General features: G+C 56.3%; 1 protein-coding gene across 1 annotated transcript; it reads right to left on the bottom strand.

Moving 5' to 3' along the window:
* Window positions 1–4,915: 4,915 nt before the first annotated feature.
* LOC123026139 (sphingolipid delta(4)-desaturase/C4-monooxygenase DES2-like) lies at window positions 4,916–11,395 on the bottom strand. Its single transcript, XM_044435434.1, has 3 exons — window positions 11,314–11,395; window positions 8,251–8,993; window positions 4,916–5,074 (listed from the first exon to the last, which is right to left on the bottom strand). Exons 1-3 carry the CDS (start codon window positions 11,393–11,395, stop codon window positions 4,916–4,918), a joined length of 984 nt encoding a protein of 327 aa, XP_044291369.1.
* Between the last annotated feature and the right edge of the window lie 1,831 nt (window positions 11,396–13,226).

Raw genomic sequence — 13,226 nt, forward strand, 5'->3', positions numbered from 1 at the left:
CCGCCGCCGGCCAACCGCCGCGCGCGGCTCGCCACTCGGCCCGCCCCCGGCCCTTCCCCGCCAATCCGCGCCGCGGGGAGCGGGGTGCGCGGCGAGCCGCCCGGGGGCCGCGGTGCTCGCGCGGCGGGCGGGCCGCCAATAGGGCGGTGGGACACTGCCGCGGCGAGCGGCCGGGCCAATGGCGGGGCGCGACGCTGCGCGCCGGGACGGGCGGAGGCGGCGGTCGGAGTGGCGCAGTTGCTCCTGCTGGGCCCGCCTTTCGGCACGTGCACTGGGACTGGCCGTGCGCGGAGGAGCAGCTGCACGGCCAAGCGACCCGCAGCCGGGACAGTCCCGCGCCCGTGCCGCCCGTGGGAAGGCGCCGGCCGAGCGCGGGGCCGCCGCCAAGGCAGAGCCGGGGGGAAGGGGGGGAAGCGGTCCGTGGCAGCAGCGCATCTGCGAAGCGTCGTGCAGGGTGGGCTCCGGGGGGAGCGGGAGGGAGGAGAGAACGGGGGTGGAACCGAAGGGCACCGGGGACGGTCCGCTTCGCGCACGACTGGGCTACGCTGATGGCCCCGTGGCCCCGACCTGCGGGTGGCGAATGCGCGAAGAGGCGGCGGTCCGCGGCTGCGGGTCCAGTGGCTCCGGCGCCGGAGGCGGTCCGCGCGCGGCTGCGCTCCCCGGTCTCCCAGGGCCCGTTTCCGCGGACCGGCCACTGCGCGACCCCACGGCTGCGCCAGGTGGGCTCCGAGCTCCGTGCGGCAGAGCCCCCTCTTCGCTCTGCGGAGGGAAGAGCAGCCTGGGCAGTGGCAGGAGGCCCTCGCCCGATCCGAAGTGGCGCCACTGGAGAAGCGGAGGTCCCAAGGAGGGACAGAGGGGACCGGAGCCCGTGCCCTGGGGCTCCCTGGCGCCTCCGGGAGTGCCGGGCAGACCCGCCAGGAAGACGATACGGAGCGGGGCTCTGGCCACGAGGGCCTGGGCGAGCCGGGCACCCTGCTTTAGGTTCAAGGATACATGGGAAGGCGTAAAGCCGTTTGTGTCAAAAACGATGTACAACTGATTGAACAGAAGGATGGAATCTGGATGCAGAGGGTCAATAACCCAGTGAAGCTTGCACGCCCCTGCCCCGGGGCCTGTGGGTGCTCGCTGAGCCTTCGGAGGTGCCTGGGCAAGCCGGCATCGGTCCTCCCTCCAGGCTGAGAACCAAAGACGGGACCTCTGGCCATGCCTGCCATCGGATTCCTTTCTTCCGCTACGGCCCGGAGTGGCAGGATGCAGCCTGGCTGCTTCCCCTTCCTGGGAAACGAGCAGTTCCAGCAAGGAAAACGGCTTTGTTCTCCCTGCAGAGGGGGGCTTTATTCACAGAAAGCGGAGGCCATGCGGACTTGGGACGCGATCAAGGGGCTGCTTTGGGTTGTGGACACCGGGACACGGGTGCTGCACCTCGGTCACCCCTGCACCAACCTTCCAGTCAAACACGAACAATGAGGGGCCTCTGGTCTGGTTCAGGGCAGCTTTCAGTGCGTTGGGAAATAAGTGTGGAAAGATGTGGGGTGGGGGGGCAAGGCCATAGAAGAACGTGGCAAGTCTATGCACAATTACCTTGGAATTAAAGCATAAAAATGTTTTAATAAATATGCCTCATGATGCATGGAATGTGCATAGAATGTGGCTGCAACATTAGGGAATGGTACTTTGCCATGCACAATTAAGGGGTGATCCTGTGCATGGCTCGACAGAAAAAGTCCCATGATTTCCAGCATCGTTTCTGTCAAACCATGCATAGGATTGCAGTCTTCACTGTGCATTATTGGGTGCCATCTGGATTCCCGTAGCCCACTCTCGTGAAATTCTTTCCTTCGAAACCCGGGGGTTGGAAACTGTTGGGGATTACAGAATTTTACCTACAGATGCACTTGCAGGCTCAGTTCACGCCCTGCATCAACACTGGCCAGGGCAGATTTGTGTCAAGATAGGAATAATATTGCCAGCCAGCCAGCCAGCCAGCAAAAGTGTATTCCGCACCGAAATGCCAGCAGACGGCCAATATTTTTGAACTGGTGTTTCCAGGTTGAAATACTAACATTTTGTCCACACAAATTACCACAAAAGTGATGCACCTGACAGCTTTATTTATTTATTTAGAAGGCTTCTATGCCTTTCACCACGTATGCACGAGAAAACACTATGTGGCTCTTTCAGAAAAAAGCATGCTTCCTGTTGAACAGTAGATATTCACTCGTCTATGAATTAAACTTAACAAGCAGCCATGATTCTCCGAGAAGTCCAGGGCTTGCATGTTGATCTCCTTTGGAAATTAGTCAGTGGAGGCTTCTTGCCATTTTATAATGTTTGAGTTTATTTACAAGGATGCAGGCTGTACAAGTTGCAAGTGCAGGACAAACTCCCCAGCAGTCAAGCAACGCAGCTCCCGCGCCAGGCCTACCTTCCTCCTCTAAATGGCCGAACAGCAGAGCCCCCTGGGCCAGCCCAGCCTGGGAAGCTGCAGACCCACTCAACTTGCTTCTTGCAATGCAGGCCCCACCGGTCATTTGAGCCCTGATCCTGCCGTGATCTTGACCTCGTCTGCCGCATTCTCCTGGTTGCTGTTTGCTGGACCCCCACCTAGGCAGCTCTGCATTCCTCAGCCTTCCCTTGGGTGGATTCCAACTGCAGGTGAAGAACCTTCTGTAATCACAAGATCGTGCAAATTGGCAGTCCTGGGCTGGGGCGAAAGCCATGCTCTGCCAAGAGGATCGATGTGGAATGGGCTGCGTACGCTGTACATGACATAAGCAAAGGGACAAAATAGTCCTTGCAAACATGATCAAAGATGATATTTTTTATTTTACACTGATAATCAGTGTTCCCTACCCTGGCAAGTTTGTGTGGATGCTGCTGTTTTGGTCCTCTTGAAATGTCATCAATATGTAAGAGATATTTATTGACTCAAGCTTGATGTGTTTATATTTTTAATCGGCTTTTTTTTTGTCATAGAACGCACTGGAATGGCGTTCCGGCACCTTTTTTTGACGGATTTTTCCAATGGATTTTTCCAAGTGATTGTGAATTGCCTGTTGGGCGTAGCAGGTCAGCAGCAAAAATCATTAAAATAGTGCGTGTTCTGCTTGTGTGCCCACGCTGATTGTGAGGGCGCTGCTCGGCCTGGGATGCTGCTCGGCTTGGGAGCGGTCGTGTGGTCGTGCGCTGAGCGTTTGCTGCCGGCGGCGACCATTGTGCTTATGTGTGTGTAGAGTGACTGGCTACGTGCAAAAGGTAAATAAACTTTTTCTTTATTTCAAAAAAAGTGGGTGAATTGAACATCTTTTTTAGTGTAAAAGTGTGACTCGAAGACAAGAGTTCCGGCACCTTTTTTTTTTTTTTTTTAAATAAAAAAAGCACTCTCTTTAATTATTTCAAGCGGCATCAGGAGGGATTGGCTACCCTGCTTTTCCGCAGCATCGCCTCCAGGCGGCGCTGTGGGGTAGCAGCACCGCGCCCATTGCGGGACCTGCCGCTTCCTCCAGCGCAACGTTTAAGCAATGCTGCGTTTCCCGCGTGTAACAAGAGGGAGAAGGGGGTCCGGACGTGCTGTTTTCACCAGAAAGAAAATTAAAGGGCCATGCCTTGTCTGAGGGACCTGCAAACAATCTTGAGGGCACAATAAATCGCTCGTCTAGAAACAGTTGGTGATTCTGGGATTGCAAGACATGGGAGGCGGAGGGGGAGGAGGAGTTGATCCGACAGCGGTGACACAAGGGAAGCGGAGTAGCTCCGGGGAAAAGTTTTCCGCACCGCGCGAACCATCTCGGCTGGCTGCGTCAAGAATGCACGCAGCTGATGGATGAAGGGCAACCGGGGTTGGCTTTACCTTGAAGCCAAGCAGATCACCGTTCCTGAACCTTCCGTGGGGCCCCATTAATGCATTTAAAGGCATCCCGAATGCCTCCATTCTGGAATCCCCAAACTCTCTGAAGCCAGGCTGCTGCTCTGTGACGCTCTGGAGTAGCCTCTGCTCTCCTCTCCTCTCCTCTCGTCCACATGCCCCGTGGATCCCAGTGGAACAAGGATCTTCAGAAGCCTCGCCGGACTGGGATCCATCGCCTTTTAGAGACGCTGTGGAATTTGTGCAGTTTAAGAAATAGCCACTAGAAGGCACCACCGACCCACCTGTCAGATGATCCCCGTTTCCCCTGATCTGGAGACCCCTGAAAGTGTTTGGACTACAGCTCCTATCATCCCCAGGTAGCAGGGCCAATGACCAGTTCGACTATTGCTTCTCAAATTTATTTATAGGGGGAGGTGCTCAGAAAGCCTGAAATGCTGCATTTGATCCACTGGATTGACGAGTTGAACAAAAGAAATCAATGGTTCAGATTCATCGGACGGTAATGTGGCTTTTTCAGCCCAACTTTTAATTCAGCTACTTATATAAAGTTCCGTCTTAGAAGAATTGTACCCTCCCTGTGTTTGAGCAAAGGCACGGGCCCCTGCTGCAAGAAGCTGCCACGTGTACCCCGGTCGCCCGCCCAACCCCGGACATTCCCTTTACCCTCAGAACTCTGTGGGGATCCCCCATCATATGCACAAGCAAACAGAATTAATCAAGCAGCTAAATCTCCTCTAATTAATTGACTCCAAAGATGGATCCCCGCCAGCCAGCCAGCAGAGCATAGGAAGAATTGCACTGGATGCAACTGGACCTCAGGGAGGATGAAAAAGCACCTGCCGTGGGATCTGGGGGGCCCCTGGTGTACCCCAAAAGCAGCATCTAGCTAGAGTGCATGGCCTATAAGCAGAAAAGCACCGGATTGTGCTGCAGCCCATTTGGGCCTTTGACTCCCTGCCGGCTTGGCTGAGCTTCTCTCGGACTCCTTGCTTCTCTTTTTTAAAGCTCCGTCCAATTGGCGTCTGCGAGCAGGGCAGTGGGGCGCCCTCAACGCATGACTGCCCCGCCGGGGGGGTTCGCCTTGTAGGTCCGCTTCACGCGGGCGAAGGGCCCCAGCTCCTCCTTGAAAACGAAGTCCCAGAGGACAAGGAACCAGGAGCTGTGGTAGGGAAGGTTGTCGTAATATTCCGAGGCGATCGTCTTCACCTAGAGAGAGACGCCACAGGAAGTCAGGCACGTGGCAAGACGTCCGGAGCCCCTGGACTTACCCGGCCACCACGTGTGGGGGCAGCAGGAGACTGGGATGCACTGGAACAGGAACCCAGCCCCTTGCAGATGACGATCGCTCTGCAATGGATGTGGACATTTCACTGTTCCAAGTGCCTGCTGCGTAATCCCAGGCAGATAACATGATTGTTCCTTTCTCGTATTTTTAAGAGCCAAAACAGCACTTCTAACCATGCAGCCTTCAGAGGCGTGGGGCTGCAACTCTCCGCCAGTCCTGGCGTGGCCTCTTTGATCTACTGCCCCGCAAAGCAGTCGGGGCGACCTGGGATGCCCCTCTGTTCCAGGCTTTACTCTTTTTACATTTGGGGCCTTGGGCTGTACGGACTCCATCTGCCGCTCGGACTCAATGCTGCGCTCAGAGTACCAGTGACTCTCTAAGGGAACTGCAGCCCCTCAACCATCTGCCGACGTCAGGAACTGTGGAGTGATGCACAGATCTGGTGGCCCGATAGAGAAGCCACCCTGGCCCTCTTTGCAAGTGCTTGCGGGATGAGGACCGGGGCAGCCATGCAGACCAGCTGGTCTAAACTGCTTTTTCGAGACCGCAAGGAGAGTCTCTGCGGTGGCTGCTCTGTGCTGCCCGTCTGGCCTGGGCCACATCTCCCAGAAAGAGGCTGCAGCTCCAGGCCAGAGCACCCGCTTTGCATGAAGAAGCCCCCCCACACACACCCCTGGCAACTCCAGGCCATCTCCATCCGGGCCCTACCTGCTACGCTACCATCCTCCCGGCTGGCACCTAACAGAGCTTTTCCAGCTCCTCTTCTGAGCCCTTTCCTCTGCCTAAGATCCATGGATGGCACCTGGTTGTGTGGATGGGGCCCCCGAGGAAGCTGCACCAGCTTTTCAGGAAGGGCCACCCCACCACCGGCCAGAGCACAGCACAGGCCACACAGCTGGTCTACCTGCTGGTTGCAGCGGCGCAAACCACGCCATGGGTGTGTATCCAACAGGTGCGGGTTGAGGCATGTGCAGTCCCCACCCAGGCATGCCAGAAACCACCTACCTACTGGTGAATAAACAAAACCCACCCAGTGGTGGAAAAACAGTTGAAAAGGCCGGGCCAGGATCCAGGAGTAATCTTCTGTGGAACGGAGCCTGAATCATAGAACCCTAGAAGAGTAGAGCTGGGAGGGGCCATGAAGGCCATCCAGTCCACCCCTGCTGTTGCAGGACACCCAGTCACACCCTCCCACTCAGAGGGCCGCCCAGTTTCGCCTTGAATACCTCCAGGGGGGGAAAGCCCCCCACCCCTCCGGGCAGCTGGTCCCACTGCCGTCTTGCTCTGACAGGGAGGAAGCCTCTCCTGATATTCAGCCTGAATCTGGGTTGTTGCAGCTTGACCTGAATAGCCCACATCCTACACTCTGCTACCAGCAAGAAGAGATCTTGACCTTCCTCTTTGTGACAGCCCTTGAGGTACTCGCAGCGGGATCTCGTGTCTCCCGCATTTCCTCAAAGCTTCTCCTGGCAGTGTCATGAGTTCCCACATGGAAGAGAAGGAAGGGGTGTCTGTCAGTGGGTCCTATGAGCCCCTGAGCTTGTAGCTCCTATCTTTAATCTTGGCACCAGAAAGAAAGCGCACTTGGTGATTCTGAGTCATCGCGACTTACATATTTTTCCATCCTGCACAACACGAAATTCACGACCATCACGCATCACCTTCGGTCGTTGCAAGCTGTTACCCCTTTCCTTTCTTGACTGGCCTTTTGTCTCTTTTGCAGAATGACGCAGTGGGTTGTGTAGTCCTTTCCCAGCGGGCTCCTCACCCGTCTCTTCCTCAAGGCACTGGGAGCGGTTTGGGAGTCCCACTGCCGCCAGCGGAGGACTGTGGTGGGAATGGCGGCTCAGACTCGGAGCAGGGAGTGGATAGAGGGACCAGCCGCAGCTCGGAGTTCTCACTCTGATACGGGAGTTGCAGCGACGGGCGAGGCCCCGGCTGCCCAAACCCTCCCGGGGAGCCAGCCCTGGATCAAAGTGCTTCCAGGGCAACCACTGAGCCCCTCCCACTCCTGATGGTGGGAAACGGGCGGGGGGGGGTCTCGGGAGGAGAACTGGCCGCTCGGGGAGACGTGGTCGCAGGGGCCCGTCAGCGCACTTGCCGGCTGGACCACTTAGGGGCTCAGTGGGAAGAGCGTCGCCGTGCCCGCTTTCATCGCGCACCCCCTCCAGAGACCGGCCCCGAAGGGCTCGTGGGCAGAGTGAGGGGTCAACGTTCCACCTGGAGCGCGTCTTTCAGAGTCTGGGAATACTTTGTGGCTGCGTGGAATAAAGACGCTTCGAATAATTGCTGACGCCCGGCCCAGGACAGCCGGCGCTCACGGGTGGGAGGAGCAGCCCAGCGCCCCCGAGAAACCCGAACGCGGGCTCCCCTGGGCGAGCGGCACGGAGATCAGCCCGCCATTCAGGCACGCGTCAAAGGGGGTTCCCAGAGGTGTGTGCCAACGGCGGGGGCCGCCCAGTGGAGTTGTGCCAGGAGGAGCAGGCCCAGCCCATCCGTGGGGCAGTGGGGCAGCCTCACAGGAGGGGGCTTAAGGGAGGGGGCGGCGAGGCGTTGGGAGGGAGTGCTGCCTGCCCCACGGCCTTCTCCGCACTGCAGGCATTGCTGCGGCGGAGGACCATGCGCCACAGCTCGGGGGGAAGAGCGATTGGCCGGCCTGCTCCGTCGGCTCTGTGCCCGGAAGGGGAGAGGCTGTGTCTCGTTCCCCGTTTGGGCAGCAAAGAGCGGAGAGCAAACGCCCTCCTTTGTGCTCACGGGTCTGCGCACTCCTCCTTGCGGAGGCCTGGGTCCCCCCGAAGCGAAGCGAAGCGAAGCGGGCGCTAACCACGTGCAGGCCCACCTGCCGGTCGTTGACTCCTGGGCCGCCACAAGGTGCAGAGCCGGTCACTCTAACAAGCCTCGCTTCATTCACAAGCCACCCGGAAAGAGTCTGTGAAGGTGGGTTGTGAACTCCGGCTTGTTTAACCTCTAGCCTTAATCTAGAAACTTGGGCTGTTCTTGGGTGTCTTTGCCAGGCTCCCGAGCAGGCGGGACCGTGCAGCTGGAGCAAAACCACCCACCCCTTCGTGTGGCAGCCGCGGGCGCCGCTGGGCCTTACCAGTGGCAGCTTGCTCCCCGGGATGCTGGGGAAGTCGTGGTGCTCCATGTGGTAGCCCACGTTGAAGGTGATCCAGTTCAGGGGCCCGTAGTAGGAGACGGTGTCGTGGCCTCTGGCGTACATGTAGTGCTCCGCGAGGAAGTGCCCGGAGATGGGGTGGAGGCCCGTGGCCAAGACGGTCCCGCCGATCATGTAGACGAGCGGCTTGGCTCCCCAGAGGCTGTAGATGAGGAAGTTGTAGGCCAGCTGGACGGCCACGTTCACGAGCTCCATCTGGGAGACCGGCTTGGGGTTGGCGAGCAGAGGCCGCGTGATGTAGAAGAGGGGCTGCAGGACAAGCCAGACGACTTTCCGCAGAGGGCTGTTGAAGAAGCGGCCCTCGAGCTCGGTGGGCAAGTCGGGGTCCAGCTTGTCCCCGGCCAGGTAGCGGTGGTGGTCGATGTGGTACTTCTTGAAGGAGGTGGCGTACGGAAAGCCGATGGGCAGGTTAGCGAACATCCCGAAGTAGCGGTTCCACTTGGCCATCTTGTTGCCGAAGGCCACGTTGTGGGCGATGTCGTGGATGGCCAGCGTCATGGAGTGGTTGACGCAGCCCCCGAAGGCGTAGGCCCAGAAGAAAAGCCACTTCCAGGACAGGTCCTTCACCAGGTAGCAGGCCACCAGCTGCGTGAGCACCATGAGGCTCACCACCCACTTCATGCGGGGATCAGGGCCCATCAGCTTCTTGATCTCAGGATATTTGGCTGTGGTGGGGAAACAGGAAAGAGGCACCAGCTGAAATTGTTGCATGAAATTGCGCCTGGTGTGGAAAACGGGGGCATAGGGAAAAGTCTCTCCCTCCCACGCTCTCTCCCTCTCTCTCGCCTCACACTAGAGGTCATCCAGAGATGCCGAAGGTGAAGAAATTCAGCACAGTCCGGGGAGACCTTCCTTCACGTGATGTGTGCCCACACCGCGGCCCTCGCCCCTGCAGAGGGCAGCCAGCTGCAGGCGCAGTCCAGTGCAAGCCCAGGCAGGGGAAAAGCCCAGGCAGGGCGGCTTCTTTTATATTGTTTATTTATTTTATGTTGTTAATTTTAATTTTATATTGTTATTTTTGTATTTTATTGTATTTTATTGTTTTGTAAGCCACCCCGAGGCTTCGGCAAGGGGCAGCATAGAAATGTTTTAATAAATGAATAAATAAATAAAAGCCAGCCTCTTGCAAGTGGCACCCGGGAGCAGGGCTGCCCGAACATGCACAGGCTGCACCCCGCAGGGGCTGGCAGACTGGAGGGCGCCAGGGAGGCGGAGGCTGGCCGTGTCAGAGGTGGGATGCTCTGAATACGGATTGCTGGCGGACCCCCGCGGCAGCGCGTCCTGCGTGTGAGGCTCCCACCTGTCGGCCACCGAGACCAGCAGCCATCGGCCCTCCCGATCCGGCAAGCTCTTCCGGTGGCTCCTTAGGAGCGCTTGGCTTTGGCCACAGTTCTAGCCCGAAACCAGTTTCTGTCGCCCCACCTGCTCCCTGGAACATGCCCCACGGGCCACCAAGTCATAGAAACAGAGTGAGTCAGAAGGGGCCTCCCGGGCCATCTAGTCTGACCTCCGGCGCCAGCCGGCTCCGCTCACGACATGCCCACCATGTGCACATCCAGCCTGTCCTGGAGTCCTGTGAGTCCAGGACGCAGGTACCGTCAGACCACCCCTGTGCCTTCGCCTTCGCCGACTGAATCCTCCAGAGCTGCCTGGCTCCCACGTTAACTAGACGTAAGATTGAGCTCCCATGAACAATGTGACTTACTATTTTCAATGCTGTGCCCTGAGACATTGTTGTAAAGGACAGAATATACTGTAAATGTTTTAAATAATAAATATTTAAAAGCTCGGTTTAATTGGTCTACCGATACATCCGTCAAAGGAAGAGCAAACACCGGTGGAGGTCACCCCTTTTGCATCTCTGCAGGAAATCCGCCTTTGTCACAGGCATTTGTGCCCCGACTGCACGGCAATTCAGGGCTCTTCCCACTGGGGCTGCCTTTGCACCATCGATGCCCAGAATTTCTGTGGAGGCGTCCGACATTTTTGCTCCCACCTTCTTCTGTTTTCCCACCGCCTCTTTCATTTTTCTTTGCCCCAGAAAACCTGCTCCCTCCCTGGAAGGACCCTTGAATAAAGATCATCCTTCCTCTGCTAGCTCTCACGCCCTGTTCCCCCCCCCCCTTTCAAGTTCTCCCCACCGCAAATTTAGATGGTGAGGCATTTGGGAGTCGTACGTGGCGGGGGTGGTGGGAGAAGCCTTTGGACGTGGCCCCGTCTCCCAAAATGGAAACCCACCCATGGTGGACAGGCGCACTCTGGTGGGAGAGGGAATGTTCTTGGCTGCACAGGGACTCTGGGCTTCTGTGTCCTCTGGGGGTGGCTTGCACGATGCCCTGCGAGCAGAGAGGTCCCCCCCCCCCCAGATCTCCTGCAGCATGGCTAGGACTCTGATGATCACGGGCTGATCTCACATGCTTTGCTCCTCCGGACCCCCATGTGCTGTGTGTTTTGAGCTGGTTGCTGTTCTGCACCTCCCCTGCTAGGAAACGGGGAAACACACAAGGAAACCATTTCTGAAGGCTGCAAGAATCGGGGGCGAGGGACAATTTGTTCAGCTCACAAATCTGCAAAAACTCGGTGCTATATTAAAACACATTCCTGGCCTTCAGGTCCCCTCCCCTTTCTATCCATGGGATCTTCTGGTTTCAGGTTTAACTGTTCTGGTCCATTGCAGAGCCTCCTCGCTGATTGCACCTGCTTCCAAGCTAGTGAAGTTTAGGGCTGTGCCCTGTGTCCACAAATTCCCTGGGTTTCCTTTGCTCTTCGTTCTTTGGATTTTGGACACCTGAAATTCTGTCCATGCTTATTCTGCCTTCTTCTATCTCTGGTTCTGACCGGTTTTGCCTCCATCATTTCACCACAGGTCCATTTTCCTCCCCACTGTGCTCTGATTCCTCCTCTTTCTTCTGAATTTTTCTGGTCCTATCAACCCAGCATCTTTGCCCAAGAACCCTTGGCAGAACTGGCTTGCTGTAGACTCACCTAAGATCTCCTTCCTCCTCTCAGTGTGGGGTTGATCTGTGTAGACCCACTCAAAGTCATCTCTGCCTCCGGATCGCCCCATGTAGACCTCCTAGAGAACCTTCTGCTTGTATTCTGCTGCCTTCTAAAAAGCAGTTATACCTCCAAGATACACCCGCATGAATAGACCCACCTGCGACACAAATCCACTTGTCCAACCAGTTTGTCTTCCTTGCAAGGGGACGAACCGAACTCTTAGCAGTGCAGGGATGAACCATCAAGTTGTCAACAGTGTGTATGCCTTGGGCAAGGACCAGCCCGACCAGCCCTTGGGCATATCTTCAACATCAAGAGATTCACTGCTGTGCTTCTTGTATCGGATCCATGTGGCAATTTACCTGCTCAGCGTTGACAGAGCGATGAGCAATAGTTCTTTTTTCAACATTAGGGCATCAGATGTGCTTCTAAGCCATCAGGGTGAAGTATGACCACTGAAAGCCAACACAACTCGCAACAGTAAAAGCAAGAATAGGCCAGGCAAACATGAAGAACCGCACCTTTTAAAAGGTGATGTCAAAAAGCTGCATCTCGCGTGGGAGCCGACTGTGGCTCGAGAGGGTGCCACGTGGGACAAACTCTTCCGGGGTACCCAGCGGGCAGGCCTCTGTGGAGGAGGTTGCCTTCAAAAGGACCTTTTCGCCTGTCCAGACCCGCAGATGGGCGCGTAAAGAACCATGCTCTCCTGTAGGTGCCCTCCAGACAGTGGAGGTCTTTCAGACTTCCAACTAGCACCTCAAATAAAATATGGAACCAGGAATTAACATCCTCAGGATGTAGCCATGGCCACTAGCTAGCCTGGCGTGCTTGAAGGGTGGCCACTCACTGTCCTCAGTCCTCTACTTAAAGGTGCCCTAGATTTGTGGGGCTGTCCTGTTCAAATCCAGTTCAAAGATAAAGAGCCGTCAGAACCTTTGACTGTTCAGTTTATATCCAGACAGCTGCCCAAATAGTCCCTGTAAACTGGAGGTCCATCCATGGAAGCAAAACTTGGACCAAAACCTATGGAGAGTGCCACCCATCTCAAGAGGGATGCTGCAGCATCCCCCCAGAAATCACGGTGGCTTGGCAGCTTGATCCTCGACGGGCTAAAAATAGCTTTTCATTGGGAGCCCTCCCTCTATAACACCGCTGGGCCATTTCCCAAGAAAAGGCGGGGGCCACCGGGTGTTTTCGTTCTGCTGTTTTCAGCCCAGTGCTTCAACCATTTGGGATCAGCTTGAAACTTGTTTCTGTCCGCTGAGGTGTCAAGCGATCTCACCCAGTTTTTATATTTATTTATTTATCTGGAGTTTTTATATGCCGTCCCATTGCTTAATGCCTCAGGACGGCTTACATAAATAAACATAAATAGACAACATCGTGCCCAATACAAATACAAAAAATACAAATTACACAAATTAAAAACTCTGATTCATTCTGGCTGGAAGTTAAAACCTATAGATAATATTAAACATTGTTAAAATATTGTTGAAATAAAACGGTCTTGGCCTGGTGCTGAAAGACAAATAACGATGGTGCCAGGCGGACCTCTCTGGGGAGTGCATTCCACAGATGGGGTGCCACCACAGAGAAGGCCCTCCTCCGGGTACTTTGCCTCCTGATGTCTTTCACGGAGGGCTCCCGGAGGAGGGCCTCTGCTGCCGATCTCGGGGGGCGGGAGGGCAAATATGGCTGCAGGCGTTCCTTTAGGTATCCGGGTCCCAAGCCGTTAAGGGCTGGGCAAAGTCATCACCGTTTTCTGGCATCTGCACATCTGCTCAGCATCCCCATCCACGTGAGCAAAGGAAACCTGGACGAGCACTGGGCCCAGGACCGAACCCTGAAGCTCCTCACTTCTTACCTCCCCCCTGCCCCACCATTTGAGAGGCCCCCAT

This window comes from Varanus komodoensis, unplaced genomic scaffold (assembly GCF_004798865.1).
Source record: "Varanus komodoensis strain SLA01 unplaced genomic scaffold, ASM479886v1 scaffold29_3, whole genome shotgun sequence".
In the NCBI taxonomy this organism is placed as follows: domain Eukaryota; kingdom Metazoa; phylum Chordata; class Lepidosauria; order Squamata; family Varanidae; genus Varanus; species Varanus komodoensis.

Coding starts and splice junctions, on each gene's coding strand:
- LOC123026139 (XM_044435434.1), bottom strand. CDS start 11,395: ATGGGGCGATCCGGAGGCAGAGATGACTTTGAGTGGGTCTACACAGAT. Junction 8,994..11,313: donor GAGGAGGAAGGAGATCTTAG/GTGAGTCTACAG, acceptor TCCCCACCACAG/CCAAATATCCTGAGATCAAG. Junction 5,075..8,250: donor CGGGGAGCAAGCTGCCACTG/GTAAGGCCCAGC, acceptor GTCTCTCTCTAG/GTGAAGACGATCGCCTCGGA.